Source organism: Pithys albifrons, chromosome 2, assembly GCF_047495875.1.
Source record: "Pithys albifrons albifrons isolate INPA30051 chromosome 2, PitAlb_v1, whole genome shotgun sequence".
NCBI lineage: Eukaryota > Metazoa > Chordata > Aves > Passeriformes > Thamnophilidae > Pithys > Pithys albifrons.
Genome location: NC_092459.1, coordinates 72,143,827 through 72,168,034, shown reverse-complemented (window position 1 = coordinate 72,168,034; position 24,208 = coordinate 72,143,827). Strand labels below are relative to the sequence as shown.

Here is a 24,208-nt window from a genome sequence, read left to right as displayed (position 1 = left end):
TATGACAGCTGGAGGTCTTCCTGCAGACACGTCCTACAACAATTATACAGTGTCTTTCCACATGAAAAAAGTAGGGAAAAACAGTAAGGGTTAAGGTATACATCTGTATTAACTTGGCAGATAAGGTACTTTTCTTAGGTATCTTTCCCTCACTCATATCCAAGCCAATTTGTTTCTTTTCTAAACCACATTATACAATAATGTGTACAGTAACAAGAGGAGCCTCATTTGGACCCAGAGAAGATTGAAACTATGTTTTCACCCTGCTATACAAACTGATTTTAAGATTGTTTCTTCTGGTGATTTCTGTAGTCATTCAAGAAAACACCTGAATCTCTACAAGGCACTAAATCTACAGTCAGTGTTTTTACTATGCAACTACCAACAATACAGAGAAATGAGGTGGACTTCTGAACTAACTGTTAGTCCTTGCAACACAGGAACTAGAACATAAGTAATCACACTGTAAAAAGTGGTTGCTATATTAAGACATTTAGCTCCCTGTCTTGAGAGTTTCATTTTGTGATTACTTCATTTCTAAACCCTTCTAGTAGAATTTTAGGTTATTATCTGAGAAACAACAAAAACCAGGCACTCTAAAAACATTCAGCAAATTCATTACTTTTCCTAAAGGTTGGATAAACTGTGAAATACATTAAAATAAGGCGTTACACTGCTTTTAACATAGAAGTGAGCACGAGGAAAACTTCTCTGAATACTTCCTAATGAAAAAGACAGTTGCTAATCCTAAATAAAATCACAAGGTGGAGCTCAAGTATTAAAATGATATATTCAACACTTTAAAGGAGTTTTGAATAGTTGGTTTTAAATCACACTCTAGTCACAGGCCATTTATAACCCACTCATTCTCTTCCCTCCTCACCTCAGCAGGCAGAAAACAATTTTTACTCACCCAGTTTTGTGTCTTGGGCCTTTGACCATAAGACTTGCATCAGTAGCTCTTTTGGAAATAATATGGTCCTGAGTAGGATCCACAAACTTAAATACATGAGATGACCCAAACTGAACCTTCATTCCACTTTGCAGCATGGTGGTTTCTGAAATACGCTGCCCTTCCACGTAGGTTTCAGCATCAATGCTTCTCGGGGTTACAGTAACAACTCCATCCATATTAGTGAGGTCACAGTGATGAGGCTGAATTCCGGGACCAAATAACTGGGAATAGAATTAATTAACACAGAATAAATTAAACTATACTGCAGCAGAAATTAAAATAAAGAGACTGAGCTGCACCTTACCCTATTTACAGACTAGTAATATAACTTTGCTTGCTTATGCATTTAACACAGATGAGCAGTACTAAAAATCACTGAGTTTCACTTCATTTCATTGCACCAAGAATAATAAAACACACATTTAATTAAACATGTGCAGCAGAAATCCCTTAATGAACAGTTTTTCAATTTTTTTGTTCATACACTGCTCAGACTGTTTTCTTCCTCTTGCTGTTTTGATGTGAAATCTCACAATGCAAGTAATTACAGGTCAATTAACTGCACTGACGTGAACCCAGGGTGCTAAAAGAGACTCCATGGCACGAACTTCATTCCAATATGCTTGTTTTATACACTTAAGAAATTCTGCCTCAAAGGGACTGAGACTAGGATTTGAAAACCATTAAGCAATTACAATAACACTGATATACACCATTTGATCCAGGTAGGAAAAAGAAAATCCCATTTTAAATAATAAAAACCTTAAATAATAAAAACCTTACTTAAAATAGTAAATCCCTTCTCTTGAAGCAAGAGAGGACATAAATTAAGACAGATAGTCATGACCACGAATACCAAATTGCAGCAGTATTTTACCCTTCTGGCTTTGAAGAGTTTTTACAGCGTATTTTACTAGTTCCCACAATTACACATAACACACCAGAGCTCAGATCAGTACTGTTAACTGAGTCTGCTTTTTTTCCATACCTGAATAGAATTGTCATCAAATTTTTCAGTTCCAACTTCAGTGACACTTAACTGTAGACGATAGAGCTTTGGCTTATCTCTGGAGTCAGAACCATCTGTACAGCAAGCAATAAATATCAATTTGCAAGTTATTAAAGTCCAAATATTCACACAATACTTCTACATTATTGCAATTTAATTCAGAATAGCAGTGTTCACAAAAAAGAAATAACTGAATGACATCCTTTCAAGATTTATTGGGAACTTAGTTGTTCATTGTAATGCAAGAACACTGAAAGCAGACAGAGCCTACTGGGAGCAGCTGTTTTCTACAAGTGCAAAGAACAAAGTAATCAAGGACTACTATTCTGAACATACTTTGAAAAACCTTATCTACTTAATAGTTTAAACAATACAATTTTTATTGAACTCCAAGATTTTATATGGGTGTACCAGACAGGGTTTAAAATATGAAGAAAATAAAATACCTGCAGATCTCTATAATGATGGAATTTATTGATCTTATGAAATACATACTATCAGCAATATCTGGAGTCAACTGGTCCATGTATCAAACTGTTTCCAATTCATTATATACTAAACTGCAGCTATATGAAAGGAGAACCTTACAAAATGTTTACTTATGGCAGCCTGAGTCTTAATATACAGGACTTTAGCACTTCTGTCCTTATCTTTATTGCCCCATTGACCTATATTTTCATCTCATTGAAAATGAGGTAAAAAATAAAGTTCAACTTCCTACTCCCTCCAGAAGTTCATATCGTCCTAAGTAGAACAAAATTTCACAAGATACACTGGACATTAAAATGTACATGATTTAGCTGGTGTCTTCACAGGATAACACAAATGGGTTTTGGCTTACATATAAATCCTCCCTGCTTCCCAGAAAATCATACAACTTTAAATACTATCAGGTACTGAAGTAATACTGTCACTTCTGACTTCTCTCTCATCTCTTCTCAAAAGTAAAGATGTAAAAAAAGGGAGGCTGCAAGACAAAGTAGGTCTCAAATGCGGAAATGAAAAATGATTTCAAGTCATCCCCAAGAAAGCATTACAGAAAGTTATTAAAGCCATGCCATATACAGTGATACTGTTTGCAGTAGGATATTAGTCATCTTCAAATTTTTAAATGCAAGTCAGTATAAACAGAACCTCCATGAATCTAGTTGCAAAATCCCAGTATTACTACCAGAATCTGTTTATTAGAATCAGAATGTCAGTCATTTAATCACAAAAAGGTAATCGTAAGCTTCTCCTGGGGTTGTTGGGATGTTACTGGGACATAAAGACACCAGGGAGTCCACAGACTGGTAATGTAAACACCAAAGTGCTGATACCATAGTAATATCAAGTTACTGAACACAGAATCACTATCGTAACGTTAGTATGTCATCCATCACTAAAGAAGTACTAATCATAAGAGCACTCACTCCTCTACACATTTTTCAGGTACAAGGATAAGTCTTTTATTAAATCCTTGTATTTGAGTCTAGACAGGCATACATTTAATATCACTGTACCCTAAAAAAGGTAATGCTAATGCATCATCTTCAGCTATTTGAATTGAGTACAGTTTTTAGTACTTAGCAATGCTAAATCAGAAATTATATGGTTGCATCTTCAATGTCACAGACATGTAATAGGTTACTGCATACATTTGGCTGCTTATACCAAAGTCCATGAATTTTTATTATGTCTCAGCACAACATGCACATGAAAATTTAGAGTAGTTCGTTTATTTATTTATTTATTTATGACTCAAAAAGTGAAGTATTTCCTCCTCCTCCCCACATCCCAGTTTAGTAAAACTGGCACCCAAAAGATACAAGACTCAGTTTGGAGACAGTGACCCTTACTCAGTAAGCAAAAATATTGGAACGTCACAAAAGTCAGTGGCATAAAAGTCAGGGCTAGTTATCCAGGGCTTTTTTGTGCTTAATTTCTTATGGCACTTTCTCCTAAGACCTTTACTTACAGATCAGAGAACAGGTTTTACAGTCTAGAGATTTCACCCCTATACTAAACATAATTCCCACTGCCTCCTATTTTTTCATTTTTAACACCTTAAAAAGAAGAAACCAACACCTCTAAAATCTTTGTATATATTTCTGGAATATCCTGCAAAATACATTATAAAATATTATTGTTTCCAAGTGTTTATTTAAGATAACTTCTGGATCTCATTCCTGAGCTCAGCACTTGTGACTAATCCATAAACACCACATTTTTACTAAGAAACCTTTACCTCACACCACTGTATATCCTTGATAGAGATGTAGGTCATAAAACGTGCTTTCGTGTAAGAAACGTATCTTAGTATCACAATGCTTCTCCTGAGGCAAATTTAGATTGTTTTGTTTCTGTGAAGTGTCTATTGTAAAATCCCTGTTTTAGAACCACAGCACTAGGATACAAATGCTACTTTTTCTTCCCACAAAAATGAGAAAAATTTAAGGAGTTACTCAAAACTTATTTGGACGCACATGTAATACACCACCAGTAAAAGCCAATTTCTACAGTAAGGAGTCTCTTAACCTTGAGGATAATTACTATAAATTCTAAAAAGAATGAAAGGCCTTTTTGTTCTAGGGGAGTGATGCAGGAGGGAAGGAAGGTTGCGTTATACTGCAGTGTAAAAAGTCGCATTTCCTGTTTTTCAACAGCTGAAACCTCGCCTAAATGTTGTTTGGAATGTATCCCTCATAACTCTGCAGCAGGACACAGATGCTGGCATACCTATGGCAAAGACCCTACTCCCCAAACCATGACAGTCCACAAAGGCTGCTCTTAGCTAAGGAGGCAATACAAACAGATTTCATGACTTCATTTATGGAGTTACGAGACAACATCATACTTCAAACAGTAGTATTATAAAAAACACTATGTAGTGAAGTGAATAGTCACTGTAAGCAATCTAGAAAAGAAATGAGGCAACAGAGGGTAATAAAAAATAAGAAAAGGAAAAGTTATTTTGGTAGACATTTCATGATGAAGAAAGTGGCTTTGTATTCCTATCTGTTCAGCCAAACCAGGACATACCTGCACATTTACCTCTATGGAGATTCAAAGATGCAGGATCATTTGCAGGTTTGGTGATCAATTTCAACTACAGATAAAACTGAACAAGACTCCACCAACTAATGTGGCTAAATCTTTGATATACACCACTAACGTTGGGCAACAAGACAAACCAGGCAATAAAAATAGCAAAGGGTGCTATGGAACATCACAGAGTAGAAAGTAAAGTCCCTTTACCAGTGGTCCTAACTATATCACACAAAAATCATCACCAGTTTCATCCACTGCAACAACGCAGTCAAAGAGTGGAAAGCACAGTTAAGTTCTATGCCATTTACCGAAACCAGTTTTTAACTATGAATTCTACAGGCAGATGGATCAAAGAACTCTGTATTTCCTACCACAACATTGACTGTAAACCACCCTATGAAATTCAGCTGTTAATCATAGTTGGAAGGTTGAACTCTTTGGATGACAGCACATTCATAATCTATTTGATGCTTGTTCACAGATCAAATAATTCAATGGTAGCTGACAAGACAGATAACTACTTCACAGAACTGTCCATTGGGAAAAAAACCCTAAGATAAACAAGATAGTCTTTCATTTGTCAAAAAGGAATACAGGATTTATGGTCAGTGAAGTTTTTAGTGATTACTGAGAGAAAAGTATTAAATACAGCGTTACCTTCGTAAGTGTGATAGTTGTAGTAGGCAAAGTGATTCCTTCTCCCTGGGGTTAGAAACACATGCAGAGGACCCAGGTGAAGGCAGCACCAGCAGGACAGATACCATGCAGAACATGCGGAGGAGGGCAAGAAAAGAAACGACAGGAAAGGGTGAAACTGTAGCCAGACAACACTTATTCAGTTTATAAGTTTGAAGTTCATTAAACTCGTTCCACTTCAGAAATTGTCTAGAATATAAATATTTTAGTACTACAAAGCTACTGAATGAAACAATCCTTATTGTTTAGAAAAGTGACAACAAGCTGTTAGAAGAAAACCAGGAACAACAGGTCAGTCCCACAGGCAATGTGTGAAGGCTTAGTACGCAGAGCTGACACCTGTGGCATTTCAGATTGTTTTTCCTCCCTCAGTTAATGGATGTCTTGCTCCATTGCCCAAGCACAACATTTTAATACTAAAGCAACTATGCTCCACAAAGAGCACAAGCAATCCAAAGTATTAAAAGAACCCAAAATATTTACGCAAACCAAACCTCAGTGTATAGAAGACAGTAATACATGTAATACCTTCTGTGCGCTGCTAATTTCATCCGGATTAAAAAATCCAACCAAAAAACCCCACACTATGACTGTGAATTTAACCTTTTGTTTACAGTTCTGATCAAAGGTTTCAACATCACTTTCCAGCTTAGCTTCCCAAAAGGTAAACAACCAGACTTTCAGATTGTAATATTTGCTTGAATACCTGAGTGTACCCAAGTTACACTTAATAGGAAAAAGAGCTGTATATAACCAAATCATCACAAATCAAAGTCCATATCCAAATTTTTAGACATGAAGACAATAGAACTTAAGAGTACAAGTTGCATATGCTGTTTCTGCTGTTGTGCTACACACAATCTCTCCTGGCTGTTCTTAGATCATAAAATTAATTGTAAATTACAGTGCAGACCAGGGAGTTGTAACAATGCCAAAATAAAACAGCCTTGCAAGTGATTTGAAGGTTTCATATAAGCTGAAAAATGTTTAACATCTAAGTTTGATTTAAAAATTCATGTTCCTGCCCTGTTCAAAAATATTATTTTCCATGTAGGGAAATTGTCAAATGCCAGGTATGCTACAGTGTACTTATGAATGCAAAACAAATCAGATTTAAGCAGTGCTCTTCCGGTTTCCCTTCTCAAATCACAAGATGACATGCTAAACTATTCACTTATTTTCAAGTTTTAAACCCCAAAATCCAAAGGAAGCAGAAGATTGAATTATTATTATTTAATTTTGTCTTTAAAACACTGAAAGCTTCATACTTGCAACCATGCTAATAGAGACAAAGTCTTAGAAAATATTTTCTCCTCCTCTTTCAATCCAAATATTTGGTGCTAAAATGCTGGTATTATAGCAATATGCAGCTCTACCTTTAGACAGCTCCAATTCAGAATCTGACAGAAGAAATACTACTGAGGCATTCACTTACACTGCCCACAGATTTCCTTGTGCTTACAATGAAAGTCTTATTTTTTTGAAAATCCAAATAACTGTGTAATAATATAATTTAGATTATTAGACAATCAAAATTCTTACCTGGGCTTAATTCTACCAGGTATGGTAGTTTCTCAGGAGGAAGGCAAGAGCCATAGGCAGACCCGTCAACTCTTTCCTTCCCCTTTAATGGCTTTCCTTCTGTTATTTTCCTGGCTTTCTTTGGGACATAATCAGGAGGCCGCCTTTTCAACTGAAAGACTAATATTCCTAAAACACAATATTATATTATACATGTTTTAAGTCACACTATCAGTGAACAAACACACAACCAACTTCTATTAATTTGTAAGTATTCCATAGGTTCACTTACAGTTTACTAAGTTCCTGACACTTCTTCAAAGTAGTTTTAACTTTAAAATAAATGCAGAAAGATTAACAGCATACTTCTCCATAGTGGATAATTTAGAAACTTTAGGATAAAATGTAAAACCTTTCTACTACCTAAAGATACAATACTACAAACAGTGCATAATGAAATAAAAAGTACCTCTAACGTTCCCTAATATTAAAGGTGCTCAAAAGGAAAACATACTAAAATATGTTACATTTTCTTACTTTACAGGGGGTCCACAGCATGGCTTACAACCCTACAAACAAAACTCTCTGTAAGCATTTGGGACATACCTTTATCACTAGGCCATTCCCTGAATATCTGCAGTGGACACTCATCATCATCAAGAATAGTTTCTTTAGCACCTTTATCATCAGAGTGCTGGGCACCAGGAGGCAGCATGACCTAGAAAAGAATTAACATTTTTCAGAGCTGTTAGTGAATAATTAGAACAGGGCATTTGGAGGGATATCCTCTGATTTTTTTTTTGCATGTGTTGTTTATAACATGAGATAAGGCCAAAGAACGCAGTAACTTGAAACGTATTTTGCTTTCCAAGACTTTTTCTGAACCTCCTCTCTTGCCACAGTTAAATCACACTTCCCAGAATACCAGATACATTTCAAAAGAAAAGAAAAGCAAGTTACACTTAAGGTAGACAAGATCATCCTCCAGTAAAAAAGTATTACTTCAATTTCTCAACAGTCATGGCAAAAAAACCCCAAAAGACCCTGTGGAGATAGTTAAAATATAATTGAAGTTTGCTTTAATATTTCACACACCGTAATTTTGCTAATGCCACTCCACTAACACAACACAAGTATCTTTAGAAATGACGCAACAAGATGGCAAAGACAATGTCATACCTCCTGCATCCTTGTCTTACCCGAAATTTATGTGGTCTACACAGAGACTGGGGGCACAATTGGAGCATTTCACACTAGTGCTTCATGCTATCTAGCTCTAAGGAAGAAACAAAACTAAAGTATACTTTTGGAACAGAACTATGGACTGTTCAGACCTTTTACAGCAATATCCTTGCAAGGCAGAGGAAGGGGCAAAGCTTGATTCATGAAGTCTGACTCTAAAGAAGGCACAGTCTGTGATTTCATGCATTACTGCTCCCCACAGCGATCAAGCACAAATAACAATGACAGGAAGCATTACAGGGCATGGGTACCTTCCAAGTCAGAGAGATCTTTCAAAGCCGAATCAAAAAATAAAATATAATGTATTTTACTCCCTCATTTGTAATCCTACCAATGTTATTTAAATTCACAGACAGTTCCATTTTAAACAAACTGCTCCAAATTGTTCCCATCTCTGACCTGTGACAAAGGTAACACCTGAAGTGATGCACCTATTGGCTACACCACCCTACGACGCTGCAGCCCTCAAGAGGCCTTCAACTCTCATTTGTTGCCTCCTTTTCACACCCATTTCTGTGTTAACCAAGTTCTCACAGATCCACCTCAAACATCCTTTCATCTTCTTCCAAGGAGGAAACAACTACATTTAAGATCAAAAGTATGTAATCCTTAAAATATTTTCTATGCAAAACCTGGCTAAACATAGGAATAATTAAATTATTTTTAATTAGATTTTCAAATCGACAAGATATTATAAAAGCAGAAAAACATTAAAATGTATAAACCAGAGGGAAACAAACACATCTACACTCAAATCTTATCTTGTTAAACCACTCTATTTCACATCTCATATTTTAAAATCAATTATACCTACAGGATAATTTTGGTTAGCTAATTAGGGTAACACTGTGTTTCAAGCCTTATTTAACAAGCCACAGTTTTTAAATTCCAAAGCCCTTGAGACAGAAGGTAACTAGTTAAAACACCACAAATACATGCTACAGGATGCATACCAGGGGCTGACCAATACTGGACTGAGCAGAAAACCAAAGAAAAACCAAATGCAGTGAAGTCACAGGAACAGATGAGATATAAATGCTTAGGTGCTACAACTTGACCCTGGTATTACTTTATTACTTCTGCTGTGTAACTTGTATAAGCATCTACTTGGTGCTGGGCTTAAGGGCAGCAATGGTAATCTAGACAAGATAAAAAAGGGAGGTCACTAAAGCACTAATCCCCTCATCTTCCCAGCCAGTTACCATTCCTCTCATTTCTCAGGAAGAGTCGATAATGCAGACATACCTCACTCTAAAACATTATGTGACCTAACCTCAAGAAAGACACAGAACACCACATCTGAGCTTATTCAGGCCAGGACACTTCTGATAGTTCTGATGCCATTTTAGAAAAAACCTCTGTGTTACAGGGTAATGCTGCCTTCATCAGCATTCTGTCACTCACAAAACTAAAATTCTTGTACTTTAGAGTAACAGAAAAACATAGGAATAAGTCTATATTATGACTGTGTTTTGGATCATGGGTAGAGGTTTGCTTTAAGAAACAGATGCAGCACTTAAATATCCTTTCATGAATTTGTATCCATACAGACTGCTGAGATCAGGCACAGACTTTCCCTGACTTCTGCAACTGCACAGGAAATATATACATGTAAAACCAGCTTAAGATCACAAATCCTGGAAGCAAGTTGTTAGCTGACAACCTATGAACTGAAACAAACACAAAACAGGGAATTAGGAAGCATACACTCTGCTCTGCCATAAGTGTATTCATGAGCATATAAAATTATCATAAAATTATCATAAAATTATTCCATTCTATATTTATTCATTTAAAATGCTATGAAATGTGCAGAAAATAAAACCTAAAGAACATAAATGAAGACCATAGCAACTCCAGACTTAAATTCCAAAGCATTTGCTGTAATGAACAAGTAACAGAGTATAATTCTCTAATCCTCACTGTGGTTAAGTAATATATATGGATCAAGTTATCAGATCTGTCCTTAGCAAGAAAAACCCCTCCTCTAACAAGTCTTAAATAAGCTCTTCTGTCATTCTGAAGGTTTTTTAAGTAAAAAAAAATCTCGTATCTACAGTATACTTGAATATATATGCTTACTATAATTAATTAATCCTCAATTTTCCTTACAAGCTGGGAACATGAGCTCTGCACATGCCCCAATGAGAAAACAACCCAAACCCAAAGCAAAGAAACAAAAAGATCAACAAAACAACAACCCACAAAAAAATCCTCAATGAATCTTGCTAAAAATATTTAATGCCTTATGTCTGTAATGACTATTTCTTAAAGAAAAACAAACAAACCAATGTACTCACCATGAACTGCCTCTTTTTACTTGACATGACAAAAAGTTATTTATGCCTTATCCTCAAGTTAAAAATTAGTGCATGCTAAACCAAAAGTCTAATCAAGATTCTACTTTTAAGCATTAACTGGTTTGCTGCACGCCTGAAGTCTTATGTTCTAAGTGAATATGCACAGGTAGCTTGGAAGACTGTCTAATTAATTTGACATCTTCAGAGATGTGCAGTGAACCCTCTATTACTCAGGGAAACTCCAACCAAGCAAACTGAAATGACTAAAACACACACTGGAACAAACTTGTGTTTACTTGCTTACATAGAAAAGCACTTTAGAAGTGGGCACAGAGGCCAGCCTGATACACTGCAAACCAGTATATGGAAGCAAGCAACTTACAGGAAAATGACATTTACAACAGAAATTGACAATGGTGTTAGGAAAAATTCTTACAATGTTTATCTTTCAACTGAAACTTCGGAAAGGAGTGACGTTTATTCAAGGTACTTATGCAACCTATAATGGTCTTGTCCTGTAACTTAAAATTCATCTTAATAGTTAAGTGTCAACTGCTTAAGTCTTCTTTGAAGACACTTCACTGGCCACTCAAAGAGAACAAAACATTTAAAAATCCCAAGCAGTAAGAAACTGAAGTTGTATGTTCCACTATACACAGTTAAACCCAACAAAACGTAAAAGAATAAGAGCATGTACAGGATTTGACTTCCATGGAAAATCGTAAATGTCACAAGAACAGGGGCAAAAGCCCCACTAGAGGTAAAGAACAGTTCTGAGACTTCAATATAAAGGAGTACTAAATGGCCAATTTGGCAGCAGCAATAAATGCAAGTTTATTAAACAAGTCATAGCCAAGAATGTAATCAAAGATTGGACTCAAAAAAGGATTAAATATTTTCAAGTCTCACTGTTCTCCTTGAGAAGACGACATGGTCAGAACCTTTAATCAGTACTGCCCATGGGACTTTTTGAGTAAAGCCACACACACCTCCAAGAAACAATAGTTCTATACAATTAATTTAAAACTTCCAAAATAATTGAATTCTGAAAACAAGTATAAGTTTCAGTTAAATGTTTCATCTTATCTGATTTGTAATGAGGGTAAGCTACCACTGAAAGGTAAAAGGTAACAGCATACAACATACCCCTTTTTACAATGGAGCTTGCCTCAGCACTTCCACTTCTAAGTGGACACTCTTAGTTCAGGGAAATAGTCTGTGCACAAATTTAGGCATCCACAGGACCAACTATTAGCTTATACAAAAGCACACTCAGTGATATAAAACCAGTGCCAAATACAAAAGTATGTTACATTCAGTATTAATGTTTATCTATATATCAAGTAATAATTTAGTACAATTGGAAGATTTAGGTTTTAAAAACCAGCTTCACTGGACAAGTCACTTGAGAAATCCAGGGGTTGCCCATTTAAAAAAAAAAGTCACTGAACTAACAGAGAAATTCCACTTAGTTTGGAAGGTATGGCAAGAAAATAAAACAAAACAGATGTGATACATCAGAAGATTGTGTCTTAGTAACTTCACTTACACGAGCAATGCAATAATCCTTGGGATTTTCTTTTTCCAGACCATATTTTTCCAGTGCTTCAATAACTGCAAAGTCTGCAGTATCTGTAGTGGACAGCAGGATTGTCTTGTATGGTATATTTGGTTTTAAACTGTCTGCATAAATTCTCAGTGTCCCACCTTGGAAACAAAATGGAATTAACAATGTTACCAAGAATAAAAAGACAGGTATGCAGTCATTTATTATATTTCTAACAGAAGAACGAGGTCCTTCAGAAATAATTTTGTCAACCTAGTAATACAAGAAAAGTTACATAACATACCCCAAATAAATTTATCTCTGCCACTGGTAAAAAACTCCAGTGATACTTCCCTAATTTATCTAATCAAGTCTTTTTCCCAGTGTTTCATAATGTTCAGTATCAGCTGAAGTTAAAATGAAACAGTGACAATGACTTGTTGAAGTACAGACCTTTCCCATCTTGACAGGAAGTTTATGCTGACCTTCAAGAATCTCCTCTCTCTTTAAAATGCCCAATTAAGATTTCCCCCTAACGTTTTCTACACCCCTAATTCTTTCTTCACTAGTCTTCCATGGACAGAATACATCATTTGATGTTTTATCAGTACTAACATTGCTTCCTTTGTTCTTTTCTATTGATGTTTATACAACCACTGCTCTTGTGTCCCTGCCCCATGAATGTGAAACACTTAATCACAGTTACTCACAAGATCTACCAGAACCCTTTGTGCAGACCCAAACAATCAGTCCTTTACAGCCTCTATTTGTGCTACTGATTGCATTTTCGCTTTTAGGTCATTCAACTTGTTCTTAGTACAATGAATGACAATTATTTCAGAAACCCTCCTCAGTTTGTCCATCCTTCCTTCCTTCCCCGTTTAGCACTGCTAGCAAGATCAATGAGCATACTCTCTCCCATGAATCTGCCCATCACTGAAAGCTTTGACTGGCACTCATCACAAAACACACTCCTTTAGAAATCTGGCTTTACAAATTCTGCATTCACAGCATACACCACAGATAAATTAGCCAGTTACAAAAAATGTTGGAGAAAGTGAAAATTAAGTCAAATTTACAGGAGTTGCTGGCCTTCAGAATATTCTCTCAGTAAACAATTTACTGTTAAGAACTTAAACAAAGGAATCCAAGTACCTGAGTCTGGTCTGCCATCAGAACTGCGAAATTCCTGCATTCTCTTCTCTAGTTTTTGCTGTCGCCGCCGTTTCATAACCACCTCAGGATTGGATATTGTGCGAGTGAAGCTGGTTTCAGGCATATCTTTGTAAACCTCAGCTGCAAGGCGAAAATTCTCACTGCCAAGTTAGTTTAAATAAAAATTAAAAACTGTCTTCAAGAGTTTAAAATACATATAACCTCATTACTTCACAAAGGATAGAAGGGCAGTAGGATCCATACACATAGGAGCCTCAAGTCATTGGAAGACGGTTTCTACTTGAATTTCACCTTTGCTAGGGTTAACACTGTTCATGCACCCATGCTCACCTGAAATAAACAACCCATTTAAATATTGATAGTTGCTACTTTTCAAAGAAAAAAAGAGGTCTTCTACCTCTTAAAGATGTGGGCAGGTGGAAAGGCATTAAAGAAACTTTACACTTTACCCCTAACCTTAGTATGATTTACAATACTGCTAAGCATGTGGAAGCTGAGTTAGCCTATGCTTGCAACTCATGCTTTTTCTCTTGCTAGAGCACTTAAACACAGCTACAATTTAATTTTAAAAATATAAGATTAAAGCACTTACATATCATCCCCATGAAGAACTCTGTCATCTTTATCGGATGCTTGTCTCAATGCTTCTTTTTCACGCCTCTTTTTCTCTTTTTTTTCCTTTTTAGAAAGAGTTCGCTTGAAATTCTGAATTACTCCCTCTTTTTCTTGCTTTTCAGGGCCATTACTCTGAGCTTTCTGAAATAAATCAGTTTAAAATAAATTCCATCAATTTTAGTCCCATGAAAAGCTAGTACTGCTTTGAACTTTTCAGATGAATCTGGTTAAGGCATATTATCACTAACACAGAAACAATACTCCGGGCAACAATACTCCATTACCAGTGATGGGACTAATCCTCTTGAGAACAGCATAGAGAAGGCAAATATAATGTCAAGATGCAAAGCAGGTATGGACTGATTCTACTCACGGAAGTGAAGAAGCAGCAGGATTTTACTTGAACAACACCTGCTATCTACTTGGCCTCAAAAGATTAACTAAAGGCTGCAAAACAAATTTCTGCCTCCCAGTAAAAATACTTCATAGCAACACTGTGTTTAATCTGCTTTCAAGACAACTGTGTTGAAATGCCACATAAGAATAAACTGCAAAAGGAAAAAGATTACACAGGACTTTTCCCCTATGGTGTATTTTTCCGAGTTGTCCTTCCAGTGTTCTCCCAATTCCTGTTTCTTGCATACACAAGATACCTGTAATCCTAGGTTCATTTGCCTTCAGTAGACAGAGTACATGACAGAGCATGAGAGAAGGAAGATGCAGATTTTCTTGCTTCTTTCAGGAAGTGAAGAACACAGAGAAGGAAGACTGAACATCATTTAATTCAATGAATAGGAATAGCAATGTTGGTACATGCCGTGCAAGACAGCATTACTTTCACTCCCCACCTGTAACATGAACGTATCCTGTAGCCAAAAACACAGTCAAAGCTCATGTACCTATACCCTAGCACTTTAAGAATTAACAAGCTCTACTTCCAAGAGCAAAAGAGATTAGTGCTCAGCCTAAGAGGAAAACTCTTATGATAGCTCACACTGAACAGCATGTTTTCCATAGCTATAAGCATCCAAGCTACATATAATATATATAATTATGACTTCAGGAGCCAAAGTCTGATCTAATTTACTGCTTAAATTACTAATATTAAAAAAAACTTTTGTCTGGCTGATGTTGGCAGGTCCTTCATTTTGCATTTGTAAGAGAATAAATACACAAAAACCCCAACAAAAAAAAATACCCCACAAACAACAAAACAACCCTCCACAAAAGGAAACAGTCCGCCATCAGTTTTTTTCAAGAAATAGAATGTTACCTAGGGAGGTAACAAATTTTAGTTATTGAACTCCTTCTGGCACCCCCTTGTAAAGGCTCTGCAGGAGGCAGAATTACTTCCTCGTGTTTGGCATCACGTACTATTTGAAGAAATTTTGAAGTCTGAGTGTCTAAGTTCTCTGGGCATTATATGCTCCAGACAGCTACATGGATCACAGCATCACAAGCCATCTGAGAGATCGCAAAAATTACATAAATGCAAAGATGCATTATAACTATTTAAAAATAGTTGCTACAGATATTGAAGGTTGTAAAGAAGCAGTTGTATTCAGGAATTAAAACCCAGAAATATTATTTTGCTATTTGCTATTAACACTTCAAAACTGCTGTTATCACTACAATGCTCCTTAAAGACTCACCTTTGGAGGAACTGTATCATTTTCATTCTTGAGGACAAACCTTCCTTCTCGATCGTCTTTGTTCCAGTTTAATTGTACAACAAGAGGCTTCTCATCTACATCTAATCTTCTTTCTTCTTCAAAAAAAATAAAAAGCAGTAGCAGTTACTTGGCATCTCAAAAGCAAACGTATTTAGAAATAAGTTAAACTCTTAAAAACCCAGAAGCTTTACTTGACTGTACACATCAGCTGATGTGTTCTTGTTAAGTACGTGGACAGAAAGACTGAGAAGGTGAAAACACGTCCCATTTCCAGCAACAAGCCTAAGTGTACTCCATCTGTCTGCATAAGCTAGAAGCCCCCATAAAGTCGTCTTACACAACTTCTTTGTCAGAACAAAGTCTGGGAACACAGGATTATTACTCAGGAGGAGAAGTTAGATCTAAAGTTATAATGTCTCGAACTTTGTAACTTCATTAGACTGCCAGATACTAATTTTCCTTAATTTAAATTTACTTTAAATTAGATCACAGTCTGATTGTGGCCTGATAAATAGTATTATAAAAAGACCAAAAAAAATGAGATTAGAAAATGAAAAACAAACAAACAAAAATTATGTATGTATAAAAACAAAATTTCATTTAGTGAATTACATCTATTTTAAGTATATGCAAAAAATTTGAAAGAGTGGCTAAAAACACTTAAACTGAGTTTTGCCATTTGATCTCCCTTTGAGAAGCAGGAGAGAGTACACATGCATAGGAACACGATTATGTCTTTGCAGTTACTTTTATTTAGTAAGAAACACTCCTATTGATTTAGGCACCTCTCATGCCTCAGTCATGTTTTAAACATTAGCAACTTGCTCTGCAAAGCAAACTATTTCATTTTGACTACAGGTACAGTCCTAACAGATTTTTAAAGAAACCTAAAGCAGAAAAGAACACATACTATTCATTGTTTAAACTAGTGATGACACAGGTCCCTTTCCCTAATCCCATATAATTCACATCAAGTCATCATTCATAGACCACTAAAACTTAAGCATATAGCAATAAATTTCCATTTTGCATCTTGAATTATTTTCAGTGCAGAATTTAATGTAGTTCAATCATTTGTGTAAGCTTCTCAAGTACGAAAAAAGAAAAAGCACAACAAAGAGCTAGTTTCTCCTATTTCTGTCTCTAGCACACACACAATTATCTTCCAGCTCGAAGGAGATACAAATGTTAGCAGTACCAAAGGCTATTTTGATACCCAAGGTCTTCTTCACATGTACGTATATGTATGTATGGCCAACCTTCACGAAGGAAGATTTGGAAAGGGCTCTCCCCACGTAGGTGTGCCCTTCCAGCTTGTGCAGAACTGGCCCCACCGTTTAAGTCCCAAGGTCCATTTGCCACAGCCGAGTGAGCTTGGACAGTGACAGTGAAGTCCTCGGGACTGTCACAGCACCCGGTACTAACCGGGGCTGACTCTGCTGAGCATCCGAGATGTGATGGGATGGGATGGCAGGGGGGCATTGAACTGCCAGGGGACGGTCCCCACTGAGACTTGAACTCAGGACCTTGGGATTGAGAGTCCAGAGTGCTCTCCTTTACACCACAGGACCGCCCTCTTCACAGGTAACATTAAAGGATATGTTTAAGAAACAGTGACTTCAAACCATACTAAGCTGAACTTCCCCCAGTGTAGCAGTTAAAGAACATGCATTATAGGCCTACCTATCAAAGGCCCACAGCTTCAAGGAGCAGAGGATGTACTCTTACCTGCTCGAATTTAACTTTCCTAGCCTCTCACAATAAATTTAGTCTTGACCTACTAGTCTCTAAACCAGCAACTGTCTCACAAAAGTCAACAAATTAACAGGATGTCAAATACAGGACTTAATAGATCATAATCAAAATTTACATAAACTGAAGGTCTAATAAGCATAATTACTTTTTGAAATACCACTCCCCAAAAAAATCTAGTGGGAATGTACTTAGAAATAAAAAGCAAGTCTTATGTGATTCAGAAGCTGGGGGCAAACCTAAAGATATCTTGTCTGGGGACAGCAGGATGGTGGTGTGGATGCAGGAAGGACTTCATGTAGTAAATACTAACCGCCACTGACATGCACTTCGTACAGCGAATACTTAGGGGATGACAACATTCGCATGTCTGGTCGAAACTTCTCTGCAAGAGTTTCTATCACATCTTGAGTTGTGGCAGTACTAGAGACACGGATACATTTTGTTGCAAAATTTCCAGCTGCTTTGTCTTGAAAGTAGAATCTCATTACTCCATGGAACTCCAGATCCTGTAAAGAAATGAAAATACAAATCTGAGTGCTGGCTAACAGTTATAAGGTTCAGAGTTCTTTTATTAATGTTAGAACTACATTATGAAAATATAAGACATTCAAATACTGCGTTTGTTTTCAAAATTTTCATGACAGGAGAATTAACAATGAGGATACTATAAACTTGAAAACAAGAATATCCTGCAAAAAGAAATTAAGTACATTACTGGAAATATTGAGAATTTCAATCTAAGTATCAAATTTACAGCTCTTGTCAGGAGAATCAATAAAAACTCTTTCTTTAACCTAGAAATACATCTTGAAGACTAGTCTCAATACATTTTATTACTGAGAGCAGATCCCTGTATCCAAAGTCTGCTAAGAATGTATGCTCAAGGAACAGCATCATGTCTCAAAGAGAACAACTTACTATCACAGAAGTCAAAGAACCACCTTTTCTCTCCTCCTTCTGCCCCTTCATGCACTCCTCTCTCATGCTGGCATGTTTGTTCCAGAAACCACTCCTTCAGGAAGTTAAATAATTTGATTTGTGTTTTATATTTGCAAGAAAGGTTAGACTTTGGTACAGCTCCCTAAATACTCTGGGAGGGAAGAAAAGCTGCAGTACCAATATGAGGTAAAGAAAAGGACTGTAACTGTCAAGGAGGTAGCTACACCACAACTGCAATGACAATCTGTTCAAACTATTGTAAATTCACCTCCTCAAGCAATTTCCTCAGCCATCAGAGCCCTGTGCTCCACTGTCCAGCCTACCAAACTGCAGGAGGATACTGTCTGCTTATGCTAATCCATTACTCATCTGAACACCAACTCCAAATTCAAATTTTAGCTCCCCAGTGGTCTCCACCTGGCCAACTCCTGTCCCTTGCATAAATCCCAGCACTCATGGGGTCCTGCACTCACGGGGAATCAAGGATATCCAAGTCTCTGGGTGACTTTGCCAAGTTTACTCTACAGTTTAATAATCATTGCTCCTCTCTTCCCTTTGAAATAAGACAGATTTCAAAAACTTTGAAATGTAATGACTCTGTTAGCTGGATACCTTCAGGTCTTTGGATGTAAAGCCTTTCAAAGGCTTTGGAATAGACAAATCCTCAGGTGTCCAGCACAGTGACAGATTTCACACTAAGCACAGCCCTTTCCAGCGCTACATCTGATCACAGGACACACATCACAACATTTCTTTGAAACACAGAAAACCCAAGATATTTCTTGGGGCTACTCTCTCATTTAGAAAACCTTAAAAAAATAAAATTTAAAATAAAATAACAAGTAAAAGAGTTATATCTGTGTCACAGATATATCTGTGTCACCTAGATACATGCAGAAATAACCACTGCTCTTCCCAGGATATTCCCAAGCCTACACCAGCAGTACAATGCCATTGTAACATGGACTAGACAATGGCCAATTGTGTTTTCATTCTGTTATCCTCACAACTTGCAGAATTAATCTTTTGGAGCCTGCACTGGTGTGTTCCCACAGAACTATCCATTATACTCTCAAAATACTGTTCCTTCCTGCAAGGAGTTACAGTTTCCACACTCCTCACTTCAGCTAATTCCCACCTCCACATACACTCTGCACTTAACTGCAATTATGCAAAAATGGGTCTGAATTCCACAACCCCAAACATTTTTGTAACAGCTACTACTCACCTCTGAAAGGCATCCTATCCACTTCATTTATTGTCTTTAATTACCTGTATCTAATTACTGATTATCCATACAAGGACTTACCCCTCTCATGCAGAGGGCTACCATATGACTTCTGGAAATCCTACCTACCACAGCAAATTGGAGCTTCTCTACACGTATTCTTGCTAACTCCTTCAGTGAATCCAAAAAAGTCTGAGGCACAACTTCTTTTCAAAGTTCTGTTGACCTTTCCACAATCTATCATGTATGTACGTATATATGTATGTATGGCCAGATTTCACAAACACAGATTTGGGCAGGGCTCTCCCCACGTGGGTGTGCCCTTCCAGCCTGCGCAGTGGATTTTTTAGGTGAGGCAAAGCGTGTGCAGAACTGGCCCCATCGTTTAAGTCCTCAGGTCCATCTGCCACGGCCGAGCGAGCTTGGACAGTGACAGGGAAGTCCTCGGGACTGTCACAGCACCCGGTACTAACCGGGGCTGACCCTGCTGAGCATCCAAGATGTGACAGGATGGGATGGCAGGGAGGCATTGAACTGCCAGGGGACGGACCCCACTGAGACTTGAACACAGGACCTTGGGATTGAGAGTCCAGAGTGCTCTCCTTTACACCACGGGACCGCCCTACACCATCCGTCATAATTACCACGTATCCATCAATTCTGGATGTGTGTCCCTGAATTCTGCAGGTTAATGCAGTTTCTACTCACAGAGACAACACCCCAAATAAACACGCTTCTTAATATTGGTCTCACATTGCATTTACATCCAGTGACCTGAAGGCATCCAGCTAACAGAGTCATTGTGTACCACTTAGTAAATTATTTACTCTTTCACTTCCTATAGAGCTATTGCATGACCACTGTCTGGTTCTAGTAACTTTCTTTCATGTTATGCATTTGTTCTCTAAACTCTTAACAAATGCTGATTTGAAAGCATTGGTCAAAATTTTTGTTCTATCTTACGCTTTTGTATCTTAGTTGTCAGCTGTTATATCCTTACAATTTTCCTCATATGGATACTACTTCAGCTTTCTAGTAACTATTCTTGCCTGATTCTTGCCTGATGTTCAGCCATGCCAATTTCCCTTCACACTCCCCTTGATACCTGGCATGCTTTTGGTCTGTACCTCCAGCACGGCATCTTTAATTCTCAGCCAGCAGGAAGTGCTTTGCTACTACTCGCGCCTTTTAACTTCAACCAGCTTTCCCAGGGTAGGTATCCTGCATTTCCTATTAGGTTGGGAAAAGTTTCTATTTCTTGCAACAAAAATGAATCTAAGCATGTCATGATCTCTAGTAAGGAGAGCATTTTCGCAGGGAACATTTTGAGCCTCATCCCACACACTCTTTTGGACTCTTTTTAGAGGGTTGTGTCTTCTGCTGACACTGCTTAACCATGATGCTTCACAAAACAGCCATGGCATTTTTATAACCAGCTTAAGGGTTTGATCCACTTATTTGATCACTGCAAAACATAACAACACACGAGTTTCCTACAGACATATCACAAAGCACAATCATATCCCATTTACAATATTTAATTTCCTTTATTCAAGGTTTTCTCCACCATCAAGGTAGTGCTGAAGCAAGAATTGAGAGAGAAAAACAAGCACATTGCTAATCTTTTTCAGGTTTGATGTACTACGTACAGAGAGAAGGTTCCAGTTGATGTTTTTTAAAAGGAGGAGGCGATTGTTTCACTGAGGACACATTCCACTGCCCATTAGCCATGCTTTTAATCCTACAGATTTTTTAACAACACAGCAGAGACTAAAGAGCAAGGGAACATGGATCCATTCAGAGAACATGTAGAAAACAAATCAGGAGGCTTTCTAAACTACCATGGGCATTTTTTATTATTATTATTTAATGTTTTACTGTTACAACTTATTTCTACTTCCAGACACTAACAAGGCACAAGAGACCAAACTGCATTCTGAATTCTCAACACAATGTTTGTATAAAGCAAGTTTTGTTTTACTTTTCTAAAAAAAGTAATGTGTTTTTCTGAAGAATCACCATTTGAGTTCTAGTCCATTGCTTTGACAATCTGGATATGAAAATAACTGAATACACTGACCACTGACTGTCCATTTCCCCTCATCCTCTTCCATGGCAACTTCTCAAGCTGTGTCCCCACAGCCCATGTCCTACTCCCCTCTGCCACACACTTCTCCCAAAGTTTTCTATTTGGAAAAAAAAATATAGACTGCACAACTGCATCACAATGTTCTACCACTTTCCTATCTTAAACTCTCTTCAGTTTCATGTTTTATTTCCACTGTTTTCAAACTGTATGTTGAACATTGCTAGAATATCACAGTATTTAATTAAAAGTGTTTGGTGACATGGATGTAATTGGTTCCACATTTTAAAAATCATGGAAGTAGGAGACTACAAAAAGAAAAAAAAACCCTTCTAGTATTCTTTATTATCATCAGATATCGTGTGTGTGTGTGTGTGGCTGCAGTTCAAGCCACATTTAACTTTCTGGCCATGTGCTTAGCAGATGAATAATCAACCTCACAGAAACTAATGCCGCCACTCACACTCAGACAAGACGACGTGCACTAGACCACTCTCCGCTCTAATACTGCATTAAGGTGTTTATTTTTCAGACGTGTATTTCATTTTCATATCCATTCACTTCTGAATTTCTTTGTCAAGACTGCTCGCAGACTTCCTGCCATTTATAACATGAACTGGTGTCAAGAGAAGATGCAAAATAAGAAAAATCACTTGTTCTAATCCAAATAGATACAGAAGTATTTCTATATTCTTGTAAGTGAAGCAATCTCCCCCAAATATTTACAAATCTCTTAAAGCCATCCATTCTCTAAAGGTAAGAACTGTCATTTATAAACTGTAAAAAAGAAATCAAAACACTTTCTGGAATTCAAGAGTGACTAATTACTTAAATGTCTGAACACTCGTAAATTCCCCTCAGGAGTTTAAAAGCATCATAAGCAACTTTAGCTCTTTCATCTGATCACGTGAGGTATTTTATGTATCTGCTGTGCAAGTTCACAGCTCCTTATGCAGGAAAGTGAGGATACAGGTCAGTCTTCATCTACACAACTACAAATTTTCACAAAATCTTAATTCTGATCATCTAGGCTGCAAAATATATTTTAAGGAGCAGGTATCCAAAGTCAGTTTCTCAGGCCTTTCAAATCCTAAAGGCCATTGCCCTTAAATACAAAGTCTAATGATGCCTTTTTATCACTATCTAAAGAACTCATGGTAGTTTCCAAAAGTATATCCTAATAAAAAGGAGGTTTCAACTTACATAGTAATTGCCAATTAACCACTGTTTCTTGGGTTTACAAACAAAAGTAAGCTGCAGTCCCTCTTCAGGAGGTACACGGAAAGAGTTCATAAAAGCACTTCCAATACTGTTATGACTTTTTGCATAATGTCAATGACAGCAACTGCTTCAAAACTAACGAGTGAAGTATTACCAAAGTTGTGTGTTTTCATTTTCTAAAGACATAAAAGCATCAGAATGGAACAGCCGAAACAACACTTTCACAATGTAAACAGACTTCGAAATTCTGCAAAATCTCGTGGAAAGCCTTGATTAAACATTCTTAGAAAACATTTGCATTTTACTCTGACATTCTCCTCAAGGACCTCAGATCATCATCAAATTAAAAAGAGCACTACAAAAGCAGGAAGCAAACAAACCCTAATACATAATGAAGTCACGCAAAACACTTAAGGCACAATTAGAACTGAAAATGTGACATACAAGTTTTCAAATCAATCATCATCACTGTTTTCGATGAAGCTTCACCAAAGTGATTCCTGTTTCTCAAAACTGTTGTTTGATCTTTAAATCCAGCTCCTGGCTACTTACCATCAAGTACAGATTACTGCTTTATAGCAGTAATCAGTAACAATCAAGATCACTCATGTGAAGTTATGTTACAGAGAAGTGCAAATAAATTAAAGATGCGTCTCAAGCTCTCCTCTCTGATTATGAAGATTGGATACACACACACACCAGAAGTGTTAATAATTATGTAAGACAAAAGTGTTTAATACTTTGGTTACCTGCAAATCCCCACAAAAATCCAACCTTTTCCAAACCTCTCCTGGCAATCATCCCATTTTTTTTACATAAGAATATCATAGTCAAGAAGGAATATGAAAAACAAGTAGAAAGAGACAAAAAGACTGTGCTGTAAGGGAAGTTTGGAAAAAGCCTGCAATGTGACACAATGGGACTTTTAGCAGGGAAACCTGGACTTCCTGAAGAATCAGAGAGGCTTCTGCAAAGAAAGTAGTAATTCCCAGGAGCCATAACCCATAGCCACGCTCACATACGAGAAAGGAAACCCCTCCTTTAAAGTGTCAGAGGAGATAATGAGAGAGCATTATGACAATACTTAGGGCACAGCAATGAATGAGATCAAGATTACTCTTCTATCCCACCTGTACCAATCACAAAGCACTACATACTTCAATACTCAAGCATATTACACACTATATCCATTCTGTAAACTATTCAGTCTCTGGAG

General features: G+C 37.1%; 1 protein-coding gene across 22 annotated transcripts in view; it reads right to left on the bottom strand.

The window, feature by feature from the left end:
• Positions 1-24,208, bottom strand: part of AFDN (afadin, adherens junction formation factor) — a 121,630-nt gene that overhangs the window by 64,196 nt on the left and 33,226 nt on the right. For 12 of the 22 annotated variants that reach the window (XR_011697162.1, XM_071549443.1, XM_071549461.1 and 9 more), the window contains exons 2-11: positions 17,829-18,024; positions 15,743-15,858; positions 14,068-14,231; positions 13,455-13,615; positions 12,303-12,460; positions 7,818-7,929; positions 7,233-7,400; positions 5,652-5,696; positions 1,944-2,038; positions 914-1,176 (exon numbers count right to left, since the gene is read on the bottom strand). Coding sequence is in view for 21 of the 22 variants with exons in the window: in XM_071549443.1 (XP_071405544.1) it covers positions 914-1,176; positions 1,944-2,038; positions 5,652-5,696; positions 7,233-7,400; positions 7,818-7,929; positions 12,303-12,460; positions 13,455-13,615; positions 14,068-14,231; positions 15,743-15,858; positions 17,829-18,024 (1,478 nt within the window). In the remaining variant the exon portion in view is untranslated. The remainder of the gene's footprint in view (positions 1-913; positions 1,177-1,943; positions 2,039-5,651; positions 5,697-7,232; positions 7,401-7,817; positions 7,930-12,302; positions 12,461-13,454; positions 13,616-14,067; positions 14,232-15,742; positions 15,859-17,828; positions 18,025-24,208) is intronic. The other 10 variants (XM_071549446.1, XM_071549449.1, XM_071549457.1 and 7 more) reach the window with 3 other exon arrangements.